Here is a 25,289-nt window from a genome sequence, read left to right as displayed (position 1 = left end):
AAGAAAGGTGTCAGTGTCTAGATTCATACTTCACCAACTGGCATTGGTATAACAAACATGACTGTAATGCTGAAAAAAGAAACTTGTTGCTTAAACTTTTTGACTTGCACACATCAGGACTCATGAAAAATGCCAAATTTCAAAGGGATCAACAATTCATACTGCATGAGAATAGGGCGTTGACTGGTTGACACGCGGACTCTGATTGGTCAAAATGCTGCTATGGATAACTATTGTCTTGCATGCCTTTATTAATTCATTAAAGGTGCAATGCATGGCCATGTTCTTTTGCCTGCAGAGGACAGGTCCATGTATATGAATATATGCATCATCTGGCAAGAGAGTAAGTGAGTCACATTGTGAGTCTGACTGATAATCTTAAATTGGTTTTAGTTCAATTGTTAGCACGCTTGGGATTGCTTAGCAAAAGTTGTCCATTCACGGAATCACATCAACATTAGCACAGGCTGCCCAGTGTGGAAGCCTGGATAAATGACATGCAGGGTTCATTAAGCTGGAGAGGATAAAGTTTGCCTTGAGAGGGTCTGTGCAGGGGTTCTTCAGGCGGTGGCAACCATCCCTAGACTATCTCACGGAGCGTTAGGAGGAGGTCAGCAGCAGCAGCAACCCAAGGGTGGAGGGGGGGGGGGTGTCTCTTTCGAGGGGGGTATTTGGGCGGGTGGGGGGGGGCTTCCCCAAGGGTACCTTTGAATGTCATATGGGGGGGGTTGCTATATACGGGGGAAACCCAATGTATAAGTTTTGTATTATTTTCGATTGTTGTGTTTGTGTTCTTTTTGTTATGGGGGGGGGGGGGTTTGTTAAAATTTTATTGGAAAATCTGATAAACATATTTTTAATTTAAAAAAACCATTAGCACAGGCTGGTTGAATGGTCAATACTCTGCCTTTTGCAAACAGCTTAATGGACATGCTGTTTGATACCATCTGCCAGTTGTTAGGACGTATAGCCTACATACTTGGCATTGTCCGGACATTGAAATTCACACACTACATTACTGATTTGTATGGTAGACAGTGAACATTACTGTCATTCTTACAACACCTAATTCATTATCCCAGGTGTTGAATTAAAGTTCACTTACGTATCAATTTCTTTGCAAAGGGCTTTGGAAAGTGAAGCTCTCATGAGGCCCTGCCATTCTTCAGGTGTGCAAATGCTATGATAAGCCAGCTTCTCCATTGTGACCCGATAAATACATTCTGACTGTTGTATTCTGTGGTACATCTGATAAACAAATGAAGTAGGAAGAATGAGAAAAATGTCACTCGCGCATGTATTTCGTAATATGTCAATTATATCAGTCAAGTCACACATGATGCACAATACATGTCATGTACTGTATGATTCTTCCACCTCATTTTACTAAAGTCATCAAAATGTGCAAACTTGGTTAAGATAGTTAGGAATCTGTGGTTTTCTTCAGATCAGTAAGAATTCCTCTCTATCTCAACCAGGCATGGACTCACTGCTATCACTTAACAAATCTGATGATTAATATGAGATATGATTGTAAATTCAGAGTAAGGAACAAATCCAACTGATCACTTTATACTCAAGAACTAATCAGTATACATATACTACAGTAATAAGAAAATGTCTACCTACATTGATGTGGAAGGAACCATGTTGATATAGACTAAGATGACCTACATTATACAGGAACAGAAGTGATCTTCTGCAAATTATGCCAAAATCTTCAATTACAGATCAATTTACAGATAAAATGCTTAATAAAAAAAAAAAAATTTTGAGATAGATAGCCAGCATGTCAGAATATAGAAAAAGGCTTTATAATGCTCCTCGGGTCACTGGAGCTCCAGGTAAAATTTTAAAAGGGACACTTCAAAAGGGTTATATGACAATGAAGAAATTAACCAAGACAAGATCAGAGAGCTAGAGGTCTACAAGGAAAGCTTCACAGTGGCCAAAAGGGCTACACATTGGCAGCGAAGCAAAGAAAGAGAGGGAGAAAGTGCTCCAAACCTGTGGTGGGGGAGGGGGAAGAGAGAAAGACAGAGAAAGACATATATATACATATACATAGAGTGAGAGAAAGCGAGCAATGCACTGAGCAAGAAAGAGAAAGAGACGTGCCGAGCAAACACGCAGGGGAAAAATGTGCCACATGAGCGAGGGGATCGTTGCGCGTTGAGTAAGTAGAGGAGCGACATGCCAAGTGAGTGGGTGTTGTCGCCGGCAAGCATGGGGGGGGGGGGGAGAGAGAGAGAGAGCAACATGCCAAGTGAGAAAGCAAGGGAAGCTATGTGCCAAGTCAGCGGGAAGAGCGAATTGCAGAATGAGTGGTGGGGGGTGCGACACAGTAAGTGAGCACGCGGATGTGAGCATTGCACCAAGCATGCGAGTGGGAGAAGCGACGCGCCATGTGAACCAATGGGAGAGCAACACACGAGTGAGTGAGCAGGAGAGCTGAATGATCAGTAGTGGTGGTGGTGGGGTGGGGCGGGGGGGGGGGGGGTGGAAACATGCTGATTGTGAGGGGAGGCAACACAAGAGAGGGAGTGACACACTGAGTGTGAGGGGGAGCTGCACTGAGCACAAGAGGGAGAAACACACTGAGCACGGGAGAGCTTGTGAGCTACACAAGCAAGAGAGAGCTATACCAGACCAAAACCGGCCAGCACGGTAGCACAAGTAATTAGCACTGTGGCTTCACAGCGCCAGGGTCACAAGTTCGATTCCCTGCTGGGTCACTGTCTGTGCGGAGTCTGCACATTCTCCCTGTGTCTGCGTGGGTTTCCTCCGGGTGCTCCGGTTTCCTCCCACAGTCCAAAGATGTGCAGGTTAGGTGGATTGTTAAATTGCTCTTAGTGACCAAAAAGGTTGGGAGGGGTTATTGGGTTATGGGGATAGGGTGGAAGTGAGGGCTTAAGTGGGTCGGTGCAGACTCAATGGGCTGAATGGCCTCCTTCTGCACTGTATGTTCTACATTCTAAAACAGCCACATACCGAGCAGGATAAAGAGCTTTACAACAAACGGCGAGAAAGTGAGAGATCACACTGAGTGAAGAAAGAGCTACACCCTGACACATAGGGAGAGAGAGAGAGAGCACACGGTGACTGAGAAACAGGGGTACACAGAGTGCACAAGAGTGGTTATGAAGAGAGTGCAGTGCGGCTAGAGTGCAAAAGTTAGGAATTTGGTGGGACTAGGATGCATATGGGAGTAAGAAGTGCGCTTTTTGCCTCCAGTTCTTGTATTTCTTTGTGGGAACTTCAGGTGCTAAGTATTTTAAAATTTTGTCCAGGTTTTAGTGTTTAAAGTTAGAGTCCAGAAAAAGGCAAAAATCCTTAGAACAAACTAAAAAGTAATCTAGGCAAAAGTATGTCAGAGCAGCTTGTGTGTCCGGATTGCAACATGTGGGAATTATGGGACACTCTCCCAAGTGTGTATACATTTAATGTCTTAAATCTCCCCAGTTCAGTCATTGAGCTGGAGTTCGAGACACACTGACACTTAAGTGAGGATGCAGTATATAGTCAGTTTGCTCCAGACTTTGCTCACACCTCAATAACCTGCTCACTGACACTCAGTTTGGATGCCGCCAGGATCATTCAGCTCCTCACCTCATTTCAGCCTTGGTTCAAACATCGACAAAAGAGCTGAACATCAGAGGTGGGGTGTGAGTGACGGACCTTGACATCAAAGTAGTATTTGACAGAGCGTGGCATCAAGCACCCCGAGCAAAACTGGAGTCAATGCGAATCAATGGGATGATCCTTCACTGGTTCGAGTCATACCTAGCACAAGATCACTACAGGAGTATCTCAGGGTAGTGTCCTAGGCCCAACAATCTTCAACTGCTTCATCAATGACCTTCCTTCCATCCACCATAAGGTCAGAAGTAGGGGTGTTTTCTGGTGATTGCACAATATTCAGCACCATGCACCAATCTTAATATACTGAAACAGACCATGTCCAAGCTCAGCAGGATCTGAGCAATATCTAGGCTTGGGCTGATAAGTAGCAGGTAACATTCAATGCCACACAAGTGCCAGGCAATGACCATCTCCAACGAGAGCGAATCTAACCATTGCTGAATCTCCTACAATCAACATCCTATGGGTTACCCTTGACCAGAAACTAAACTGGACCAACCAAATAAATATTGCGGCTACAAGAGCAGGTCAGAGATTAGGAATCCTGCGGCATGTAACTCACCTCCAGACTCACCAAAGCCTGAACACAAGGTACAAGTCAGGAGTCTGATGGAATACTCCTTAGTTGCCTGAATGAGCTCAGCTCCAACAACACACAAGAATCTCAACACCATCCAGGACAAAGCAGTCTACTTGATTAGCATCCCATTTACAAACATTCATTCCCTCCACCACCAACGCACAGTGGCAGCAGTGTGTATAATCTGCAAGATGCACTGCAGGAACTCACCAAGGCTCCTAGGTAGCACCTTCCAAACCCACAATATGCCATCATCTAGAAGTACAAGGGCAGGAAACACATGGGGACATCACCACCTGGAAGTTCCCCTCCAGCACGGTAGCATTGTGGATAGCACAATTGCTTCACAGCTCCAGGGTCCCAGGTTCGATTCTGGCTTGGGTCACTGTCTGTGCGGAGTCTGCACATCCTCCCCGTGTGTGCGTGGGTTTCCTCCGGGTTCTCCGGTTTCCTCCCACAGTCCAAAGATGTGCAGGTTAGGGTGGATTGGCCATGATAAATTGCCCTTAGTGTCCAAAATTGGCCTTAGTGTTGGGTGGGGTTACTGGGTTATGGGGATAGGGTGGAGGTGTTGACCATGGGTAGGGTACTTTTCCGGGGGCCGGTGTAGACTCGATGGGCCGAATGGCCTCCTTCTGCACTGTAAATTCTATGATTCTATGAAGTCACTCACCATCCTGACTTGGAAATATATCGCCGTTCCTTCACTGCCGCTGGGTGAAAATTCATTCCCAAACAGACTGTGAGTGTACATGGATAGAGCAGTTCAAGAAGGCAGCTCACTACCACCTTCTCAAGGGCAATTGGGGATTGGCACAAACGCTGGTCTAGCCAGCGATGCCCACATCTCTTGAAAGAATGAAAAGAATGCAGAGGCGCAGGTTCAGATTGGTAATGTGCAGAGTTAGAACCCAGATTTAGATAGAGAATGGGAACCGAAGAAACTGATTCGATCCAACAGATGCAATTTACTTGCTACAATGTACTTGTTACTAGTGAGGATAAATATTAAAAACTGTCACCTTGGAAGCTGTCCAAAAGGGGGTCGAGGATGAGGGTTAAAATAATGTGGTATTTGTGGGGGGTGGGGAGGAGTTGAATAATTAAGGGGAACATGAGAAGGAGTATGGGGAAAAGGTAGTGGAATCGCACTAAGTCATGATGTTCGTGGGAGAGCTGATGTGGAAACAATGGGCCAAATTGTCTTTCTGCACTGTAATAATTCTGGGATTTCTTCATAATCTAGATTGAGAGTGCCACATGGCATGCTGCTTTACTGGAGCTAGGATGAGGAACATCTCAAATCAGCTTAGACCATAAGACATAGGAACGGAAGTAAGGCCATTCGGCCCATTGAGTCCACTCCACCATTCAATCATGGCTGATTTCAACTCCATTTACCCGCTCTCTCCATAGCCCTTAATTCCTCGAGAAATCAAGAATTCATCAACTTCTGTCTTAAAGACACTCAACGTCCCGGCCTCCACCGCCCTCTGTGGCAATGAATTCCACAGACCCACCACAGCTTGGAAGGATGTTGGAGAGGGAGGCGGGATCACTGTGATCAATTTTGGGAACAATATAAGGAACAGCAGACAATTGCTCCTGCCTCCAATACTGAGACACACCTGCAAGATGGTCAGGATTGGGAAATAAATACAGCAGACTATAAGATAGTCATTTGGTAATGCAGAACTTTTGTATTGCTTAAAAAAGTGACTTGTCAAAGCTTTTTGTTTTGCACTGATCAGGATTCCTCTCAAGAGGACCAGTATAAGGGGGAAACAACAAGACATGCGGAGTGAGATGAGAATGCTGATTAGTTGGCAAGTGGGTTCTGATTGGGAGAGGCGTTGCCATGGAGAATGCACCACTTGATGGTGATTGACAGATAACTGCAAAGCACTGTTTGAAATGTAAGCAGGTAGTTTGATCCTGATTGGTCAAGTTATTGCCCTGGAGAATGAATCGGCAAATGGCTGTTACTTATTTTGTTCAGTACAGATTCTAGTTACTGCATTACTACAGATAGTAAAAGTTTCTACAAATATATAAAACAAAAAAGAGTGGCTAAGGTAAATATTGGTCCTTTAGAGGATGAGAAGGGAGATTTAATAATGGGAGATGAGGAAATGGCTGGGGAACTGAACAGGTTTTTTGGGTCGGTCTTCACAGTGGAAGACACAAATAACATGCAAGTGACTGATAGAAATGAGCCTATGACAGGTGAGGACATTGAGAGGATTGTTATCACTAAGGAGGTAGTGATGGGCAAGCTAATGGGGCTAAAGGTAGACAAGTCTCCTGGCCCTGATGGAATGCATCCCAGAGTGCTGAAAGAGATGGCTAGGGAAATTGCAAATGCACTAGTGATAATTTACCAAAATTCACTAGACTCTGGGGTGGTCCCGGCAGATTGGAAATTAGCAAACGTGACACCACTGTTTAAAAAAGGAGGTAGGCAGAAAGCGGGTAATTATAGGCCAGTGAGCTTAACTTCGGTTGTAGGGAAGATGCTGGAATCTATCATCAAGGAAGAAATAGCGAGGCATCTGGATGGAAATTGTCCCATTGGGCAGACGCAGCATGGGTTCATAAAGGGCAGGTCGTGCCTAACTAATTCAGTGGAATTTTTTGAGGACATTACCAGTGCGGTAGATAACGGGGAGCCAATGGATGTGGTATATCTGGATTTCCAGAAAGCCTTTGACAAGGTGCCACACAAAAGGTTGCTGCATAAGATAAAGATGCATGACATTAAGAGTAAAGTAGTAGCATGGATAGAGGATTGGTTAATTAATAGAAAGCAAAGAGTGGGGATTAATGGGTGTTTCTCTGGTTGGCAATCAGTAGCTAGTGGTGTCCCTCAGGGATCAGTGTTGGGCCCACAATTGTTCACAATTTACATAGATGATTTGGAGTTGGGGACCAAGGGCAATGTGTCCAAGTTTGCAGATGACACTAAGATGAGTGGTAAAGCAAAAAGTGCAGAGGATACTGGAAGTCTGCAGATGGATTTGGATAGGCTAAGTGAATGGGCTAGGGTCTGGCAGATGGAATACAATGTTGACAAATGTGAGGTTATCCATTTTGGTAGGAATAACAGCAAAAGAGATTATTATTTAAATGATAAAATATTAAAACATGCTGCTGTGCAGAGAGACCTGGGTGTGCTAGTGCATGAGTCGCATAAAGTTGGTTTACAAGTGCAACAGGTGATTAAGAAGGCGAATGGAGTTTTGTCCTTCATTGCTAGAGGGATGGAGTTATGCTGCAATTGTATAAGGTGTTATTGAGGCCATACCTGGAGTATTGTGTTCAGTTTTGGTCTCCTTACTTGAGAAAGGACATACTGGCACTGGAGGGTGTGCAGAGGAGATTCACTAGGTTAATCCCAAAGTTGAAGGGGTTGGATTACGAGGAGAATTTGATTAGACTGGGACTGTAATCGTTGGAATTTAGAAGGATGAGGGGGGATCTTATAGAAACATATAAAATTATGAAGGGAATAGATAGGATAGATGCAGGCAGGTTGTTTCCACTGGCGTGTGAAAGCAGAACTAGGGGGCATAGCCTCAAAATAAGGGGAAGTAGATTTAGGACTGAGTTTAGGAGGAACTTCTTCACCCAAAGGGTTGTCAATCTATGGAATTCCTTGCCCAGTGAAGCAGTAGAGGCTCCTTCATTAAATGTTTTTAAGATAACGATAGATAGTTTTTTGAAGAATAAAGGGATTAAGGGTTACGGTGATCGGGCCGGAAAGTGGAGATGAGTCCACAAAAGATCAGCCATGATCTAATTGAATGGCGGAGCAGGCTCGAGGGGCCAGATGGCCTACTCCTACTCCTAGTTCTTATGTTCTTAGCTGAAACAGGTGCAATGTGTGCACATGTTCATTCTGTCTGCAAAGAACAAGGCCTTGTGTAATAACGTATAAGTACAAGAAAATATGCCACACTGCGAACCCGACTGATAATCTTAAATTGGTTGTCAGCATAATTCTTAGCATACTGAGATTATTTAGCAAATGTTGTCCACTCGTGGTTCCACGATGTTGGACACTGTACATTGAGGTTTTCATGCTCAGGCTGATTGGGTATGGTCTGTGCCTTGCCTGTTGTGAACAGCAGCCGGGACGTGCTGTATGATACAATCTACCAGTCTCTGGAAGGGATTGCCTACAAACCTAGCATCACACTGATACTGAAATTCATTTACCACATTCATCATTTCTGTGATATGTAGAATGTCTTTTTACTTGATGGCAGCATCCTTTTAAGAGACGAATAGCACTCTTGTTGCTACTGCATAGTAGCAGCGTGAAACAGCTTCACCTGTTGCCCAAATTTCACCGAATCACAACACTGCTGCATTGCAGGAGGCCAATTGATCATCGTGTCTGCACTGGCGCTCCAAACGAGCATCATGACTTAGTGCCATTCCCCTGCTGTTTCTCCACTGTTTCTATTCAAATAATCATCTAATGCCCTCTTGAATGCCTTGTTTGAACCTGCCTCCACCACACTTCCAGGCTGCGCATTCCAGACCCGAATGCCTCGTAAGAGAACTTTACCCTATTTTGGTCACGATGAAAGAAAACATTTTAAAGGAAGCTCTGTTGGGAGGGCTGAGAGTACACAATTTCTTCCTACCAAAATGCATTACTTCACATTTCTCTGCATTGGACTTCATCTGCCGCCTCTCTTCCCACTCTACCAACTTCTCTATGTCCTTTTGAAGTTCTCACAGTTTACAAAATCCAAGTTTTGTGTGAACTGCAAACTTTGAAATTGTCTCCTGCACACCTCGGTTTAAATCATTAATATGTATCAGGGAAAACAAGGGTTCCAATACTGATCCTTGGGGAACACCACTAGAAACCTTCTCCAGCCTGAAAAATATTCATTCATCATCACTCTTTGTTTCCTATTATTCAGCCAATTTTGTATCCATGTTGCTGCTATCCTTTTTATTCCATGAGCTACAACTTACTCCCTAGTCTGTTGTGTGGCACTGTATTGAATGCCTGCCTTCTGAAAGTCCATGTACACCACATCAACAGCATTACCCTTACCGATCATTTCTGTTAACTCCTCAAAAAACTCCAACAAGTTAGTTAAACACGATTTCCCTGTTAAAAGTCTATGCCGGCACTTCCTAATCAACCAAAGTTTTCTAAGCGACTACTAATTCTATCTCGAATAATTGTTTCTGGAAACTTGTCCACTAAGTTAAACTAACCGGTCTATAATTTCTGGGGCTATCGTTACAACCCTTTTTGAACAGGGACGACACGCTTGCAATTCTCCAGTCCTCGGAAGACCTCAAAAAATCAATTGAAGAGGCCTTGGCCACAATTAGAGCAGCTCTGGGAAAAACAAACCCAGACTGTCAAAGTCCAGAGAGTCACGATATAAAATATGGAGGTGACCTTAACGGACCACAGCAATCAGGTTACCTCATTGGTATCTGAGCTGACTTTGCTGACTGAAACACAGAACATTTGGAGAAAAGTTGAATGATCTGGAAAACAGGTCCAGGAGGCAAAATATCCGGATTGTGGGGTTGCTGGAGGGGATTGAGGGCCCCCAAGGAATACTTCTCCAGTATGTTTTGCAAAATGATGGGTGAAGGTAGATTGATGTCCCCACCTGAATTGGACCAAGCCAATCACACACAAAGCCAAAGCCTCGTCCTGAAGACCCACCATGTGCTGTGAGAGTGAGATTCCACAGCTGTAAAGAAAAGGAGAGGGTTTTGTAGAGGGTAAGGCAACACTGTGATTTTAAATGGGAAGGCACTCCATCGGGTTTTTATCAAGACATGGGAGCAGGACTTCCGGGTGCGGGGATGACCAGCTGAGTCGCACGTTTCGGCAGCTCCCTGTGAAACGGACTTTTGGGCTCTTGATAGGAGCCCCAACGGCAATTTTGACGGCTAAAAACACTGTGCGGTAAACCAGAAGGGAATCCCCCCTGGATACGGATGGAAAAAGGAGGAGAGAGTGGCCAGATTGCAGTGGATCCTTTAGAACAGCGGCAAGGAAGGCAAGCAAAAACCAAGATGGCGTCGGAAGGTGGCAGTTTAACATGGGGCCCTGAACAACAAGAGTTCTTGAAATGCTGTGTGGAAGAGATCAAAAAGGAAATGAAGAAAAAGCTGTTGGCCCCGATACTACAGGCGATCGAAGGGCTAAAGGAGGAACAAAAGACCCAGGAACGGGAGCTTCGAGTCGTGAAGGCAAAGGCAGCCGAGAATGAGGACGATACACAGGGCCTGGTGGTGAAGACGGAGATGCAGGAGGCACATCAGAAACGATGTGCGGAAAGGTTGGAGGCACTGGAAAACAACGCAAGGAGGAACAACCTGAGGATTCTTGGTCTTCCTGAAGGTGTGGAGGGAGCGGACGTCGGGGCATATGTGAGCACGATGCTGCACTCGTTAATGGGAGCGGAGGCCCCGGCGGGTCCGTTGGAGGTGGAGGGAGCATACCGAGTGATGGCGCGAGGACCGAGAGCAGGAGAAATTCCCAGAGCCATAGTGGTGAGATTCCTCCGTTTTAAGGATAGAGAAATGGTCCTTAGATGGGCGAAGAAAACTCGGAGCAGTAAATGGGAGAACGCGGTGATCCGCGTTTATCAAGACTGGAGTGCGGAGGTGGCGAGAAGGAGGGCGAGCTTTAATCGGGTCAAGGCGGTGCTTCATAAAAAGAAGATAAAATTTGGAATGCTGCAACCGGCAAGACTGTGGGTCACATATCGAGGGAGGCACCACTACTTTGAGACGGCGGATGAAGCGTGGACTTTTATTGTGGAAGAAAAACTGGAATGAGCGGGTTATTAAAAAGAACGTTCGAACAAAGTGGTGGGGCGAATGTGGGGGGCAAAGAGGGGTTTTATGTACTAATCCTGCGATGTGGTAACTTTTCTCTCTCCCACAGGTGGTGATGGGGGGAGGAGGGGAGGTGGAGGAGATGAGGCGTTGGCCATTGGGGGCGGGGCCAAGGGAGAAGCGCGGGCTTGGTTCCCGCGCTATGATAATCATGGCGGGAATAGAGAAGCAGGAAGGAGGGGGCGTCGCACGGTGCGAGCCGAGGTCACGGGGGGAAGCCGAGGTCAGCCAGAGTTTGCTGACTTCTGGGAGCAACATGGGGGGAGTAATTACGCTAGCGGGGGATCTAGCGGGGGGGGTGGGAGGGGGGAATTACTGGGTTGCTGCTGCTGGGGAGAGGGGGGAGCTGGTATGGGAGAGGATGGGCGGGGGGGCACCGCCTGGGGGAGATACAGCTGCGTGGGAACCGGGTGAGGAGCTGGAAAAAGGTGATGGCTAATCGACAAGGGGGGGGGGGGTAGGAAGCCCCCCAACTCGGCTGATCACGTGGAACGTGAGAGGGCTGAACGGGCCGATAAAGAGGGCACGGGTACTCGCACACCTTAAGAAACTTAAGGCAGATGTGGTTATGTTACAGGAAACGCACCTGAAACTGATAGACCAGGTTAGGCTACGCAAAGGATGGGTGGGGCAGGTGTTCCATTCGGGGCTAGATGCGAAAAACAGGGGGGTGGCTATATTAGTGGGGAAGCGGGTAATGTTCGAGGCAAAGACTATAGTGGCGGATAACGGGGTCAGATACGTGATGGTGAGTGGCAAACTACAGGGGGAGACGGTGGTTTTGGTAAACATATATGCCCCGAACTGGGATGATGCCAATTTTATGAGGCGGATGCTAGGACGCATTCCGGACCTAGAGATGGGAAAGCTGATAATGGGGGGAGATTTTAATACGGTGTTGGAACCAGGGCTGGATAGGTCGAAGTCCAGGACTGGAAGGAGGCCGGCAGCAGCCAAGGTACTTAAAGATTTTATGGAGCAGATGGGAGGTGTAGACCCGTGGAGATTTAGCAGACCTAGGAGTAAGGAGTTCTCGTTTTTCTCCTATGTCCATAAAGTCTACTCGCGAATAGACTTTTTTGTGCTGGGTAGGGCATTGATCACGAAGGTGAGGGGAACGGAGTATACGGCTATAGCCATTTCGGATCACGCTCCACACTGGGTGGACTTGGAGATAGGGGAGGAGACAGGAGGGCGCCCACCCTGGAGAATGGACATGGGACTAATGGCAGATGAGGGTGTGTGTCTAAGGGTGAGGGGGTGCATTGAAAAGTACTTGGAACTCAATGATAATGGGGAGGTCCAGGTGGGAGTGGTCTGGGAGGCGTTGAAGGCGGTGTTTAGAGGGGAGCTGATATCAATAAGGGCACATAAAGGGAAGCAGGAGAGTAAGGAACAGGAGCGGTTGCTGCAAGAACTTTTGAGGGTGGACAGACAATATGCGGAAGCACCGGAGGAGGGACTGTACAGGGAAAGGCAAAGGCTACATGTAGAATTTGACTTGCTGACTACAGGCACTGCAGAGGCACAATGGAGGAAGGCACAGGGTGTACAGTACGAATATGGGGAGAAGGCGAGCAGGTTGCTGGCACACCAATTGAGGAAAAGGGGAGCAGCGAGGGAAATAGGGGGAGTGAGGGATGAGGAAGGAGAGATGGAGCGGGGAGTGGAGAGAGTGAATGGAGTGTTCAAGACATTTTATAAAAAATTATATGAAGCTCAACCCCCGGATGGGAGGGAGAGAATGATGGGCTTCTTGGATCGGCTGGAATTTCCCAAGGTGGAAGAGCAGGAAAGGGTGGGACTGGGAGCACAGATCGAGGTAGAAGAAGTGGTGAAAGGAATTAGGAGCATGCAGGCGGGAAAGGCCCCGGGACCGGATGGATTCCCAGTCGAATTCTATAGAAAATATGTGGACTTGCTCGCCCCGGTACTGACGAGGACCTTTAATGAGGCAAAGGAAAGGGGACAACTGCCCCCGACTATGTCTGAAGCAACGATATCGCTTCTCTTAAAGAAGGAAAAGGACCCGCTACAATGCGGGTCCGAAAGACCTATTTCCCTCCTAAATGTAGATGCCAAGGTCCTGGCCAAGGTAATGGCAATGAGAATAGAGGAATGTGTCCCGGGGGTGGTCCACGAGGACCAAACTGGGTTTGTGAAGGGGAGACAGCTGAACACGAATATACGGAGGTTGTTAGGGGTAATGATGATGGCCCCACCAGAGGGAGAAACGGAGATAATAGTGGCGATGGATGCCGAGAAAGCATTTGATAGAGTGGAGTGGGATTATTTGTGGGAGGTGTTGAGGAGATTTGGTTTTGGAGAGGGGTATGTTAGATGGGTGCAGCTGTTGTATAGGGCCCCAGTGGCGAGCGTGGTCACGAATGGACGGGGATCTGCATATTTTCGGCTCCATAGAGGGACAAGGCAGGGATGCCCTCTGTCCCCATTATTGTTTGCACTGGCGATTGAGCCCCTGGCGATAGCGTTGAGGGGTTCCAAGAAGTGGAGGAGAGTACTTAAGGGAGGAGAAGAGCACCGGGTATCTTTGTATGCGGACGATTTGCTACTATACGTGGCGGACCCGGCGGAGGGGATGCCAGAAATAATGCGGATACTTGGGGAGTTTGGGGATTTTTCAGGGTATAAATTGAACATGGGGAAAAGTGAGTTGTTTGTGGTGCATCCAGGGGAGCAGAGTAGAGAAATAGAGGACCTACCGTTGAGGAAGGTAACAAGGGACTTTCGTTACCTGGGGATCCAGATAGCTAAGAATTGGGGCACATTGCATAGGTTAAATTTAACGCGGTTGGTGGAACAGATGGAGGAGGATTTCAAGAGATGGGATATGGTATCCCTGTCAATGGCAGGGAGGGTGCAGGCGGTTAAGATGGTGGTCCTCCCGAGATTCCTCTTTGTGTTTCAGTGCCTCCCGGTGGTGATCACGAAGGCTTTTTTTAAAAGGATTGAAAAGAGCATCATGGGTTTTGTATGGGCCGGGAAGACCCCGAGAGTGAGGAAGGGATTCTTACAGCGTAGCAGGGATAGGGGGGGGGGGCTGGCACTACCGAGCCTAAGTGAGTATTATTGGGCCGCTAATATTTCAATGGTGAGTAAGTGGATGGGAGAGGAGGAGGGAGCGGCGTGGAAGAGATTAGAGAGGGCGACCTGTAGGGGAACTAGCCTACAGGCTATGGTGACAGCCCCATTGCCGTTCTCACCGAGGAACTACACCACAAGCCCGGTGGTGGTGGCTACACTGAAGATTTGGGGACAGTGGAGACGGCATAGGGGAAAGACTGGAGCCTTGGGGGGGTCCCCGATAAGAAACAACCATAGGTTTGCCCCGGGGGGAATGGATGGGGGATATGGAATGTGGCAAAGAGCAGGAATAACGCAACTGAAAGATCTGTTTGTGGATGGGAAGTTCGCGAGTCTGGGAGCGCTGACCGAGAAATATGGGTTGCCCCAAGGGAATGCAATCAGGTATATGCAACTGAGGGCTTTTGCAAGGCAACAGGTGAGGGAATTCCCGCAGCTCCCGACACAAGAGGTGCAGGACAGAGTGATCTCAAAGACATGGGTGGGGGATGGTAAGGTGTCAGATATATATAGGGAAATGAGGGACGAAGGGGAGACTATGGTAGATGAACTAAAAGGGAAATGGGAAGAAGAGCTGGGGGAGGAGATCGAGGAGGGGCTGTGGGCAGATGCCCTAAGCAGGGTAAACTCGTCGTCCTCGTGTGCCAGGCTAAGCCTGATTCAGTTTAAGGTATTACACAGGGCACATATGACTGGAGCACGGCTCAGTAAATTTTTTGGGGTGGAGGATAGGTGTGCGAGGTGCTCGAGAAGCCCAGCGAATCATACCCATATGTTTTGGTCATGCCCGGCACTACAGGGGTTTTGGATGGGGGTGACAAAGGTGCTTTCAAAAGTAGTAGGAGTCCGGGTCGAACCAAGCTGGGGGTTGGCTATATTTGGGGTTGCACAAGAGCCGGGAGTGCAGGAGGCGAGAGAGGCCGATGTTTTGGCCTTTGCGTCCCTAGTAGCCCGGCGCAGGATATTGCTAATGTGGAAAGAAGCCAAGCCCCCGGGGGTGGAGACCTGGATAAATGACATGGCGGGGTTTATAAAGCTAGAGCGGATTAAGTTCGTCCTAAGGGGGTCGGCTCAAGGGTTCACCAGGCGGTGGCAACCGTTCGTCGAATACCTCGCAGAAAGATAGACAGAATGGGAAAAAGAAGGCAGCAGCAGCAGCCCAGGATCGCGGGGGGGGGGGAGGGAGGAGGAACCAGAAGGACTCTCAGGGTTGTTAATATATACTGTATAGTATGTATAGGTCGTTGCTACAGATAATTATATATTGGACTGTTAAATTATATTTTTGGAGAGTGTTACTTGTGACAAGGCAGTTGCCAATTAGGGCTAGTTTTCATTTTTGTTATTTATTATTTATTCATTTTTTGTTTATAAAATAGGTCATTGTTATTTGTGTTGTTATAATATTGTGTAAAGGATGCACAATGTACTGTGTTGGTTGACCAAAAATTTTCAATAAAATATTTAATAAAAAAAAAAAGACATGGGAGCAGAGTTAGCAAAGAAGAGAGCCAAGTTCAATGGATCAAGGCCACCCTGTATCCGAGTGGAGTCCAGCTTGGGGTGGTCTACCCAGTTTGTCTCAGAGTGACATTTGAGGGGAAAGACTATCGACATGATTTACCGGCCACGTCCCACTGGAATTAGGATTGGACACAGTTGGTAGATCCCGGGAGAGGCCTCGTCAGGGATGTCCGATGGTCGTTACGTCCTGCGAGATCTAATGAGATCTTGCAAGATCCTGCGATCTGGATCCCACCCACAATGGGTGGGATCCAGGCTTGCATAGTTAAGTGCTCACCTAACTATGTCTACACCAGATCTAACCGGTCCCCAGGATCTAATCAGACTTGCCGAGCAGACCATAGTCGGCGCCGTTTAGCACTGGTCTCCACAAACGGGGAACAGGTGAAATGGCAGTGGGGGGGTCTGCCAGGTGGTTGGCCTCTGGGCAGGGTGGCACCCTGGCACTGCTGATATCACCTGAGCACCATGGCACTACCAACCGGGATGCCAGCCCGGCAATGCTAGGGTGCCCAGGTGGCACTGCCATGCTGGCAGGAGGACTGCCAGGGTGCCAGTGCCAAGGATCCCAGGTGACATTTTGCTCACGCTGGAGCGGGGGATGGGGCTCGTGGGTGCCCTGCCCGTATGAGGTGGGGTGCGGGTTGGCTTGAGGACCTCTCAACAGGGCGGCGGTGGGGGGGTCCGGGGGTCGGGTCGAGAGATCGGGGCCACTATTTATGAGACTGAGGCCCGAAAAAATAATAGAGTGCCAATTGATAGCGGTGTCGTTCCTTGTGCTACAAGCGCCTGGAACGACCCCGCTAATCCCGGCCAGAACGGGATATTTTATTTCCATTAGATCGCACCCTACCTCTTCGATGTGCCGGGAGAGATGGACTCTTTTGTTAAAAAGTTGGGTGCGCTTTAGTTGCAATTGGTTTTTTTGGCTCTGCCGACGGGCATGTTGCATTGTTTTGTTACATTGTGGGGGGTTTCATGCTTGTCTTATATCTTTCTTGTTCTTGTTGGGGTTGGGTTCTTGATTGGAATTGGGGTTTGCATTATGTGAGGTTCTGTTATTTGTATTAATAGATTGTGATGTGACACAGAACCTGGTTGTTTGGATGTTTGGATCTATTGAAGGCTCAATGAATGCACTTAAAAATATGAGAAGCTAATGCCTGAATTCCCAGTCCACATTGTCAACAGGTGAGTGAGGCTTTGTGCCTGGCACATTGACCTGCAGAATTATTTCTACAACATCTAAAATAAATCAGTAGCTGTGACTCAAAGTGGTTAAATTTTCCACGGGTAACCAAATTACATGTCTAAATTAAAAGATAGATATTGGGTAAAGATAACTTTCAGACATTAATGCAGGAATTATATAAATCACTTACATTTGCACAGTGCAAGGCCAGAGCACAGAAAACAGCAAACATTTTAAAGTTGTCCTCGTCTGCTTCAGTAAAGGCATTGCCGGACACTTTGTTCACCATTTGCACAACACCAATGACAACTCCTTGGCTGACAATAGGCATGCACAGGATGTTTCGTGTGGTGTACCCCGTGTATAGGTCGACTTCTCTATTAAACAAAACATACAACAATTAGTTTAAAAGTGACTGAGGCTAAATCATTTCCCCATAAGACTTCACATTTGAAAGGATTAAGAGAGTGAAAGCAGACTTTTCTTGGTTTGCCAAGGCAATTTAAATGCATTGTCCAAATTATCAACCAAATGTCTGAAGAATAACACATATCATTAATAATGTAACATGGAAACCTTCCAGTATCCAAATCCTTAATGAGTTTTGAATTTGACTGAACTATTTCTATGTTGAACAAAACGACATGTCACCATTGGAAATCTGTCATGTTATCAATTTCATGAACAGAAGAGAACAGTTTTGCTAGCTGCTCTGGTTCTTGGCCGGTTGCCAAATTGCACTCTCACACTGATCATTTGAGCTCTTATAAATATTGTCCAGGAGTTTCCACTTTGGGCACAATAAGGGATTTGGGTGCAAATCGTGCTCAAAATTGCACTGGTAAGTTTGTTTTGCTCTTGTTTCAACCAAAACCAATTTGTATATCACCGAACATAAAATCTTGCATGAGCCACAAAAATTCAGGAGTGTTTCAGAACATAATTTTTTTTAAATCCATTAAATGATATTTCTTGATGGACTTCCAGTGACGGCAGGCGGGAGGCAGCCGCACACTGTAGGGCTCCCGCTCGGGAATAGAAATTTTGGGGTTTTAACGGCCGGTCCCATGGGCAACGGAGGCTGAAAAAGCTGTAAGAAGGCACGGGAGGCGAAATGTCCAAAGCTGGGAAAAAAACGGCTGTGAAAAGGGGAGTTAATTGTCATGTGAGAGTACCTTTAAGAAATGGATGTTTAAGCAATGTACCTTTAAGAAATGGAGCTGATCATATTACTGAAGTGATGTCAAGAGGGTGGGGGGAGCTGAGCTTACTTTGGCTTTTTGAGTTTCAGTTTGAGAACGCAGCTGGGAGTGTCTGTGTGTTTTTCTGTGAGCTGCAGGAAGAAACACAGAGCTGGTCTGTTGATTTCTGCAATCCAAAGACTATAAATATATTGAATGTAACCTAATGTGCTCCTATTTTGGAAGGTTTGAAGTCTTTTCGATGTTTAAAGGAACAGTTTGAAGGATTATTTAGTGTTGTAGTCTTTTGGGTTATCTCTGAAGTAATGGGTGTTACGATATTCAATGTTTGTTTTAAAAAGGTTAACTTGAGTTCAGGAATAAACATTGTTTTGTTTTAAAAACCACTTGTCCATTTCTGCTGTATCACACTTGGAGAGTACGCTGTATGTTTCCCACACCACAATCTATTAAAAGTTGTGGGTCGGTTGAACTCCATGAAACACTTTGGGGGTTCTGTAAACCCGGACCCATAACAATTGGGGGCTTGAGGGGGATAAAAGTCTATTGATTGGATTGGCTTAACGGACTTAAAGAAAGTGAGGGGTCAGCATATTGTGATTGCTTTTCAGGTGTGGTATTTTAGTTTGAGTGGGGAATGTGTTGTGGACAATGGCTCTTTCAGAGGCTCAGGAGTTTTTGGGGGTGGACACGGTAACACGCAATACCTTACAGACAGAGATTAAAAGCAGACTGTTAAATTTGGCAAAAGCATTGTAGTTAACATTGCCTGGCAAAATGCGAAAAGATGAGAGACTTACCACGGTAGCTGAGCATTTAAATTTGCCTGAGATTCTGACTCATTAGAAATGGCAAAGCTCCAGTTGCAGATGAAGCAATTTGAACATGAAAAAGAATTAAAGCAGTTTGAATATGCAATGAGAGAAAATGAAAAGGAGAGAGAAGAAAGAAACAAAGAAAGAGATAGAGAGGAAAGGGAAAAAGAGAGAGAGAGTTTGAATTTCAGAAAATGGTTATGAAACATGAAAAATCAGTTAAAATTGGCAGACGCAAAGGGAAACATACAGTTGGATGAGATTGATGAGGATAGTGAGACAGAGCGTCATAGTCGAAGACGTGGTGGGGATCTATTTAAATATGTCCAAGCATTGCCAAGGTTTGACGAGAAAGAGGTAGAAGCCTTTTTCATTTCATTTGAGAAGGTAGCTAAACAAATGAAATTCACATAGGACATGTGGGTATTACTGATTCAAACAAAGCTGGTAGGTAGAGCTAATGAAGTGTTTGCATCACTACCGGAGGAGGTATCTGGAACGTATGAGGAGGTGAAAAAATCCATCTTAGGTGCATATGAGCTAGTGCCGAAAGCTTACAGACAAAGGTTTAGAAATTTAAGGAAAGAATTTGGTCAAACATACATGGAGTTTGAAAGGCTCAAACAGAGTAATTTTTGATAGGTGGATAAGCGCTTTGAAAATAGACCAAATGTATGAAGCTCTCAGAGAAATTATACTTGTGGAGAAGTTTACAAATTCAATTCCTAATGTAGTGAGAACTCATGTGGAAAAGTAGAGGGTTAAAACTGCGAGATTAGCAGCAGAAATGGCAGATGATTATGAATTAGTTCATAAATCAAGGCTTGGTTTCCGACATCAGTTTCAGCCGGTGAGGGATAGAAACTGGGGACATGAGAAATACTCAAGTGGTAAAGGTAAAAGTGATCTGATGGGATATAATAAAGAGTGTACCTCAGATTAAAAAAGAAATCCAGGCGGGTGGAAGAGAAATGAAAAGTTTCAAATGTTTTCACTGTAATAAACTAGGCCATGTAAAGTCACAGTGTTGGTGGTTGAAGAAAAGCACTGGGAAGGCTGATGTGGTAAAACAGGAGAAGACAGTGGGGTTTGTTAGAGTGGTAAAAGAAAGCCCAAGGGAAGTGAAGGAGGTGCAAACGATTGTACAGCCTGTTCAAGAAATAATTGATAAGAAGGTGCCAGATCTCTTTAAAGAATTTACTTGTGTGGGTAAAGTTTACTCATGTGTATCAGGAGGAGCAGGTAAAGAAGTCACAATTTTAAGAGATACAGGAGCTAGTCAATCTTTAATGGTAAGAGATGAGGAATTATGTAGCTTGGGAAGAATGTTGCCAGAAAAGGTGGTAATATGTGGACTTCAGGGTGAGAGGAGTAGCGTTCCATTATAGAAGGTAAGGTTGGAAAGTCCAGGACTTCCGGTTGCGACGATGCATCGCTAAGCCGCACGTTTCGGCACCTCCCGTTTCAACGGACTTTTGGGCTCTTATCGGGAGCCCCAACGGGAACCTTTTTTGGCCAAACCCACTGTGAGGTGACAGAGGAAGCAGTCCCCCCGGGGGTGGATGGAAAGGAGCGGCAGTAGCGGCCAGATTACGGAGGATCCTTTGGAGCAGCGGCAGAGAAGAGAAGGGAGAAGCAAGATGGCGGCCGAGGGAGCCCAGATGGTATGGGGCCCGGAACAGCAGGAGTTCCTCCGACGATGTGTGGAGGAGCTCAAGAAAGAGGTGCTGGCGCCGATGTTACTGGCAATCGAGGGACTAAAGGAAACACAAAAGGTCCAGGCGATGGAGCTCCGTGGAGTGAAGGCAAAGGCAGCCGAGAATGAAGATGAGATACAGGGCCTGGTGGTAAAAACGGAGACGCACGAGGCACTACATAAGAAGTGCATAGAAAGGCTGGAATCCCTGGAGAACAGTTCGAGGAGGAAGAACTTACGGATTTTAGGTCTCCCCGAAGGAACAGAGGGAGCTGATGCTGGGGTGTATGTGAGTACGATGCTCCATACTCTAATGGGAGCTGAGGCCCCAACGGGCCCCCTGGAAGTGGAGGGAGCATACCGGGTCCTCGTGAGAAGACCAAAGGCAGGGGAAACACCAAGAGCAATGGTGGTGAAGTTCCATCGCTACAGGGACAGAGAGATGGTCCTGAGCTGGGCTAAGAAGACATGGAGTAGCAAATGGGAGAACGCGGTGATATACGTGTATCAAGACTGGAGTGCGGAGGCGGCGAGAAGGAGGGCGAGTTTCAACCGGGCGAAGGCGGTGCTCCATAGGAAGAAAGTCAAATTTGGGATGCTGCAGCCGGCGAGACTGTGGGTCACGCATCAGGGCAAACACCACTACTTCGAGACGGCGGAGGAGGCATGGACATTTATTCAGGATGAGAAATTGGACTAGACTTGAGAAATTGATGTCCGGAGGGAGGTAGCGAGGTGGTGGCACAGGAATGTAAAGTGGGGAGAGGGAGGGCTACTGTATAATAATGTTGGACGGTGAATATTTCTCCCCCCGATGGGACACACACGAAGAAATGTGGGCGCCGGTGGAAAAGGGGACAGGGAAGGGGAATGAGGGAACTGCGCCATTAGGTGCGGGGCCGAGAGGAAAGCGTGGGTATTTTCCCGCGCTATGGAAATTATAGCGGGAAAAGGGGCGCAGGAAGGAAGGGAGCCTCACACGCAGGGAGGTCAAAGAATGTACGGGGCAAGCCGAGGTCAGCCAGAGTTAGCTGACTTCCGGAAGCAATATGGGGGGAGTAATCAAGCTAGAGGAGGATCTAGCGAGGGGGGTGGGGGGGTGGGGGGGAGGTGGGGGGATTAACTGGGTTGCTGCTGCTAAGGGTAAGGGGGAGCTGATACGAGATGAGGTGGTCGGGACGGGAGGGCGCCGTCTGGGGGACAGACGGGTGCGTGAGACCTGGGTGAGGAGATGGCTTAAAAAAGGGGATGGCTAGTCGACGAGGGGGGGGGATAAATGGCCCCCCAATTCGGCTGATCACGTGGAATGTGAGAGGTTTAAATGGGCTGATTAAGAGGGCAAGGGTGTTTGCGCACTTAAAGAGACTGAAGGCGGACATAGTTATGCTCCAGGAGACGCACCTGAAGTTGGCGGATCAGGTTAGACTAAGGAAAGGATGGGTGGGACAGGTATTCCACTCAGGGTTGGACGCGAAGAACAGAGGGGTGGCAATACTGGTGGGGAAACGTGTATCGTTCGAAGCTAAGACCATAGTGGTGGATAGTGGGGGCAGATATGTGATGGTGAGTGGCAGATTGCAGGGTGAGGCGGTTGTGCTGGTGAACGTATATGCCCCGAACTGGGATGATGCGGGATTCATGAAGCGAATGCTAGGACGTATCCCGGACCTGGAAGTGGGAAACTTGTTAATGGGGGGGGACTTCAACACAGTGCTGGACCCAGGGCTGGACCGGTCCAGATCCAGCACCGGGAGAAGGCCGGCAGCGGCCATGGTGCTTAAGGGATTTATGGAACAAATGGGGGGAGTAGATCCGTGGAGATTCGCCAGACCGATGGGTGAAGAGTTTTCCTTTTTCTCCCACGTCCATAAGGTATACTCCCGGATAGACTTTTTTGTTTTGGGAAGGGCACTGATCCCGAAGGTGGCAGGAACGGAGTACTCGGCTATAGCCATGTCAGACCACGCCCCACATTGGGTGGATCTGGAACTGGGAGAGGAAAAGGAGCAGCGCCCACTCTGGCGATTGGACATGGGACTACTGGCGGACGAGGGGGTATGCGGAAGGGTGAGGGGATGTATCGAAAGATACCTGGAGGTCAATGACGATGGGGAGGTCCAGGTGGGGGTAGTATGGGAAGCGCTGAAGGCGGTGGTTAGAGGAGAGCTGATTTCCATCAGAGCCCACAAGGGGAAACAAGAGGGTAAAGAAAGAGAGAGATTAGTGGGGGAAATTTTGAGGGTGGATAAGAAGTATGCGGAGGCCCCAGACGAAGGGCTATACAGGGAGAGACGAAGATTACAGACGGAGTTTGATCTGCTGACCACGGGAGAGGCAGAGACACAGTGGAGGAAGGTACAGGGGATACAGTATGAATATGGGGAAAAGGCGAGCCGGCTGCTGTCCCAACAACTTCGGAAGAGGGGAGCGGCGAGAGAGATTGGAGGAGTTAGGGACGAAACGGGAAAGATGGAGCAGAGAGCAGGGAAAGTGAACGAGGTGTTCAAGACATTTTATGAGAGGCTGTACAAGTCCCAACCCCCGGAGGGGAAAGAAGGAATGATACACTTTTTGGATCAGCTAGAGTTCCCGAGAGTGGAGGGGCAGGAGGTGGCAGGTCTGGGGGCGCAGATAGAGGTGGATGAGGTGATCAAAGGAATAGGGAACATGCAAGCAGGGAAGGCCCCGGGACCAGACGGGTTCCCCGTGGAATTTTATAGGAAGTATATGGACCTGCTGGCCCCGCTCTTGGCGAGAACCTTTAATGAGGCTAAGGAAAGGGGGATATTACCCCCGACAATGTCGGCGGCGACGATATCGCTAATTCTGAAACGAGACAAAGACCCGCTGCAGTGCAGGTCATACAGGCCCATCTCCCTCCTAAACGTAGATGCCAAACTGCTGGCCAAAGTGATGGCGACAAGGATAGAGGATTGTGTCCTAGGGGTGGTACATGACGACCAGACAGGGTTTGTAAAGGGGAGACAACTGAATGCCAATGTAAGAAGGCTGCTGGGGGTGATGATGATACCCCCACCGGAGGGGGAGGCAAAGATAGTGGTGGCAATGGATGCAGAGAAGGCATTCGATAGGGTGGAGTGGGACTATCTGTGGGAGGTGCTGAAGAGATTTGGGTTCGGGGAGGGGTTCATTAGATGGGTTAGACTCTTGTACGGGGCCCCGGTGGCAAGCGTCGTTACAAACAGGCAAAGATCGGGATGCTTTCGATTACATAGGGGTACAAGACAAGGGTGCCCCCTGTCCCCGTTACTGTTCGCGTTGGCAATTGAACCATTGGCCATAGCGCTGAGGGACTCTAAGAGGTGGAGGGGGGTGCTTAGAGGGGGAGAGGAACATCGACTTTATGCAGATGACTTACTGCTATATGTGGCGGACCCAGTAGAGGGGATGCCAGAGGTAATGCAGATACTCAGGGAGTTTGGACAGTTCTCGAGATACAAATTAAATATGGGAAAGAGAGAGCTTTTTGTGATGCACCCCAGGGAACAGGGCAGGGGGTTAGATGCTCTGCCGCTGAGGAGAGTGGCAAGGAACTTTTGATACCTCGGATTCAGGTGGCCAGGAACTGGGGAACCCTACATAAACTTAACCTGACGCGATTGGTAGAGCAGATGGAGGAGGACTTTAAGAGGTGGGATATGGTGCCCCTGTCATTGGCGGGCAGAGTACAGGCGGTTAAAATGGTGGTCCTCCCGAGGTTTCTTTTCGTGTTTCAGTGCCTCCACATCCTGATTACAAAGGCCTTTTTCAAAAAAATAGACAGGAGTATTATGGGCTTTGTGTGGGCGGGAAAGACCCCGAGGGTGAAGAGGGGGTTCCTGCAGCGCAGTAAGAACAGAGGGGGATTGGCACTGCCGAGTCTGAGTGACTACTATTGGGCCGCTAATGTGTCGATGGTCTGTAAGTGGATGAGGGAAGAAGAAGGTGCGGCATGGAAAAAGTTGGAGATGGCGTCCTGTAAGGGAACGAGTCTAAAAGCGCTGGTGACGGCGCCGCTGCCGTTCTCCCCGAAAAGGTACACCACAAACCCAGTGGTGGTGGCGACCTTGAAGATCTGGGGGCAGTGGAGACGACACAGGGGAGTGACGGGTGCCTTGGTGTGGTCCCCGATAAGGAATAACCACAGGTTCGTCCCGGGGAGGATATATGGGGGATTTCAATGTTGGCAGCGAGCAGGAATTAGGAAGCTGAAGGACCTGTTTGTAGACGGGACGTTTGCGAGTCTGGGAGCATTGGAAGAAAAATATAAGCTGCCACCAGGGAATGCTTTCCGATACATGCAAGTGAGGGCATTTACGAGGCAACAGGTGAGGGAATTTCCGCAGCTCCCGACGCAAGGGATCCAGGATAGAGTGATTTCGGGGGCATGGGTTGGAGAAGGTAAAGTGCCCGAAATATACAGGGAGGTGAGAGGGGGAGGCGATGGTAGAGGAGCTGAAGGGAAAATGGGAAGAGGAGCTGGGGGAAGCGATCGAGGAGGGGCTGTGGGCAGATGCCCTAAGTAGGGTAAATTCTTCGTCCTCGTGTGCCAGGCTTAGCCTGATTCAATTTAAGGTTCTACACAGAGCGCATATGACGGGAGCAAGACTGAGCAGGTTTTTCGGGGTGGAGGATAGATGTG

The 25,289-nt window shown here is 47.8% G+C and overlaps 1 protein-coding gene across 2 annotated transcripts in view; it reads right to left on the bottom strand.

Moving 5' to 3' along the window:
- The window catches only part of pde10a (phosphodiesterase 10A), a 1,307,205-nt gene that overhangs the window by 549,478 nt on the left and 732,438 nt on the right, over positions 1 to 25,289 (bottom strand). For both annotated transcript variants that reach the window (XM_072507750.1, XM_072507751.1), the window contains 2 exons: positions 17,125 to 17,311; positions 1,106 to 1,248 (listed from right to left, as the gene is read on the bottom strand). In XM_072507750.1, the coding sequence (XP_072363851.1) occupies positions 1,106 to 1,248; positions 17,125 to 17,311 (330 nt within the window). The remainder of the gene's footprint in view (positions 1 to 1,105; positions 1,249 to 17,124; positions 17,312 to 25,289) is intronic.

Source organism: Scyliorhinus torazame, chromosome 1 (assembly GCF_047496885.1).
Source record: "Scyliorhinus torazame isolate Kashiwa2021f chromosome 1, sScyTor2.1, whole genome shotgun sequence".
In the NCBI taxonomy this organism is placed as follows: domain Eukaryota; kingdom Metazoa; phylum Chordata; class Chondrichthyes; order Carcharhiniformes; family Scyliorhinidae; genus Scyliorhinus; species Scyliorhinus torazame.
Note: the sequence above shows the minus strand (reverse complement) of the source record. Positions and strands in the feature narration are given on the sequence as shown.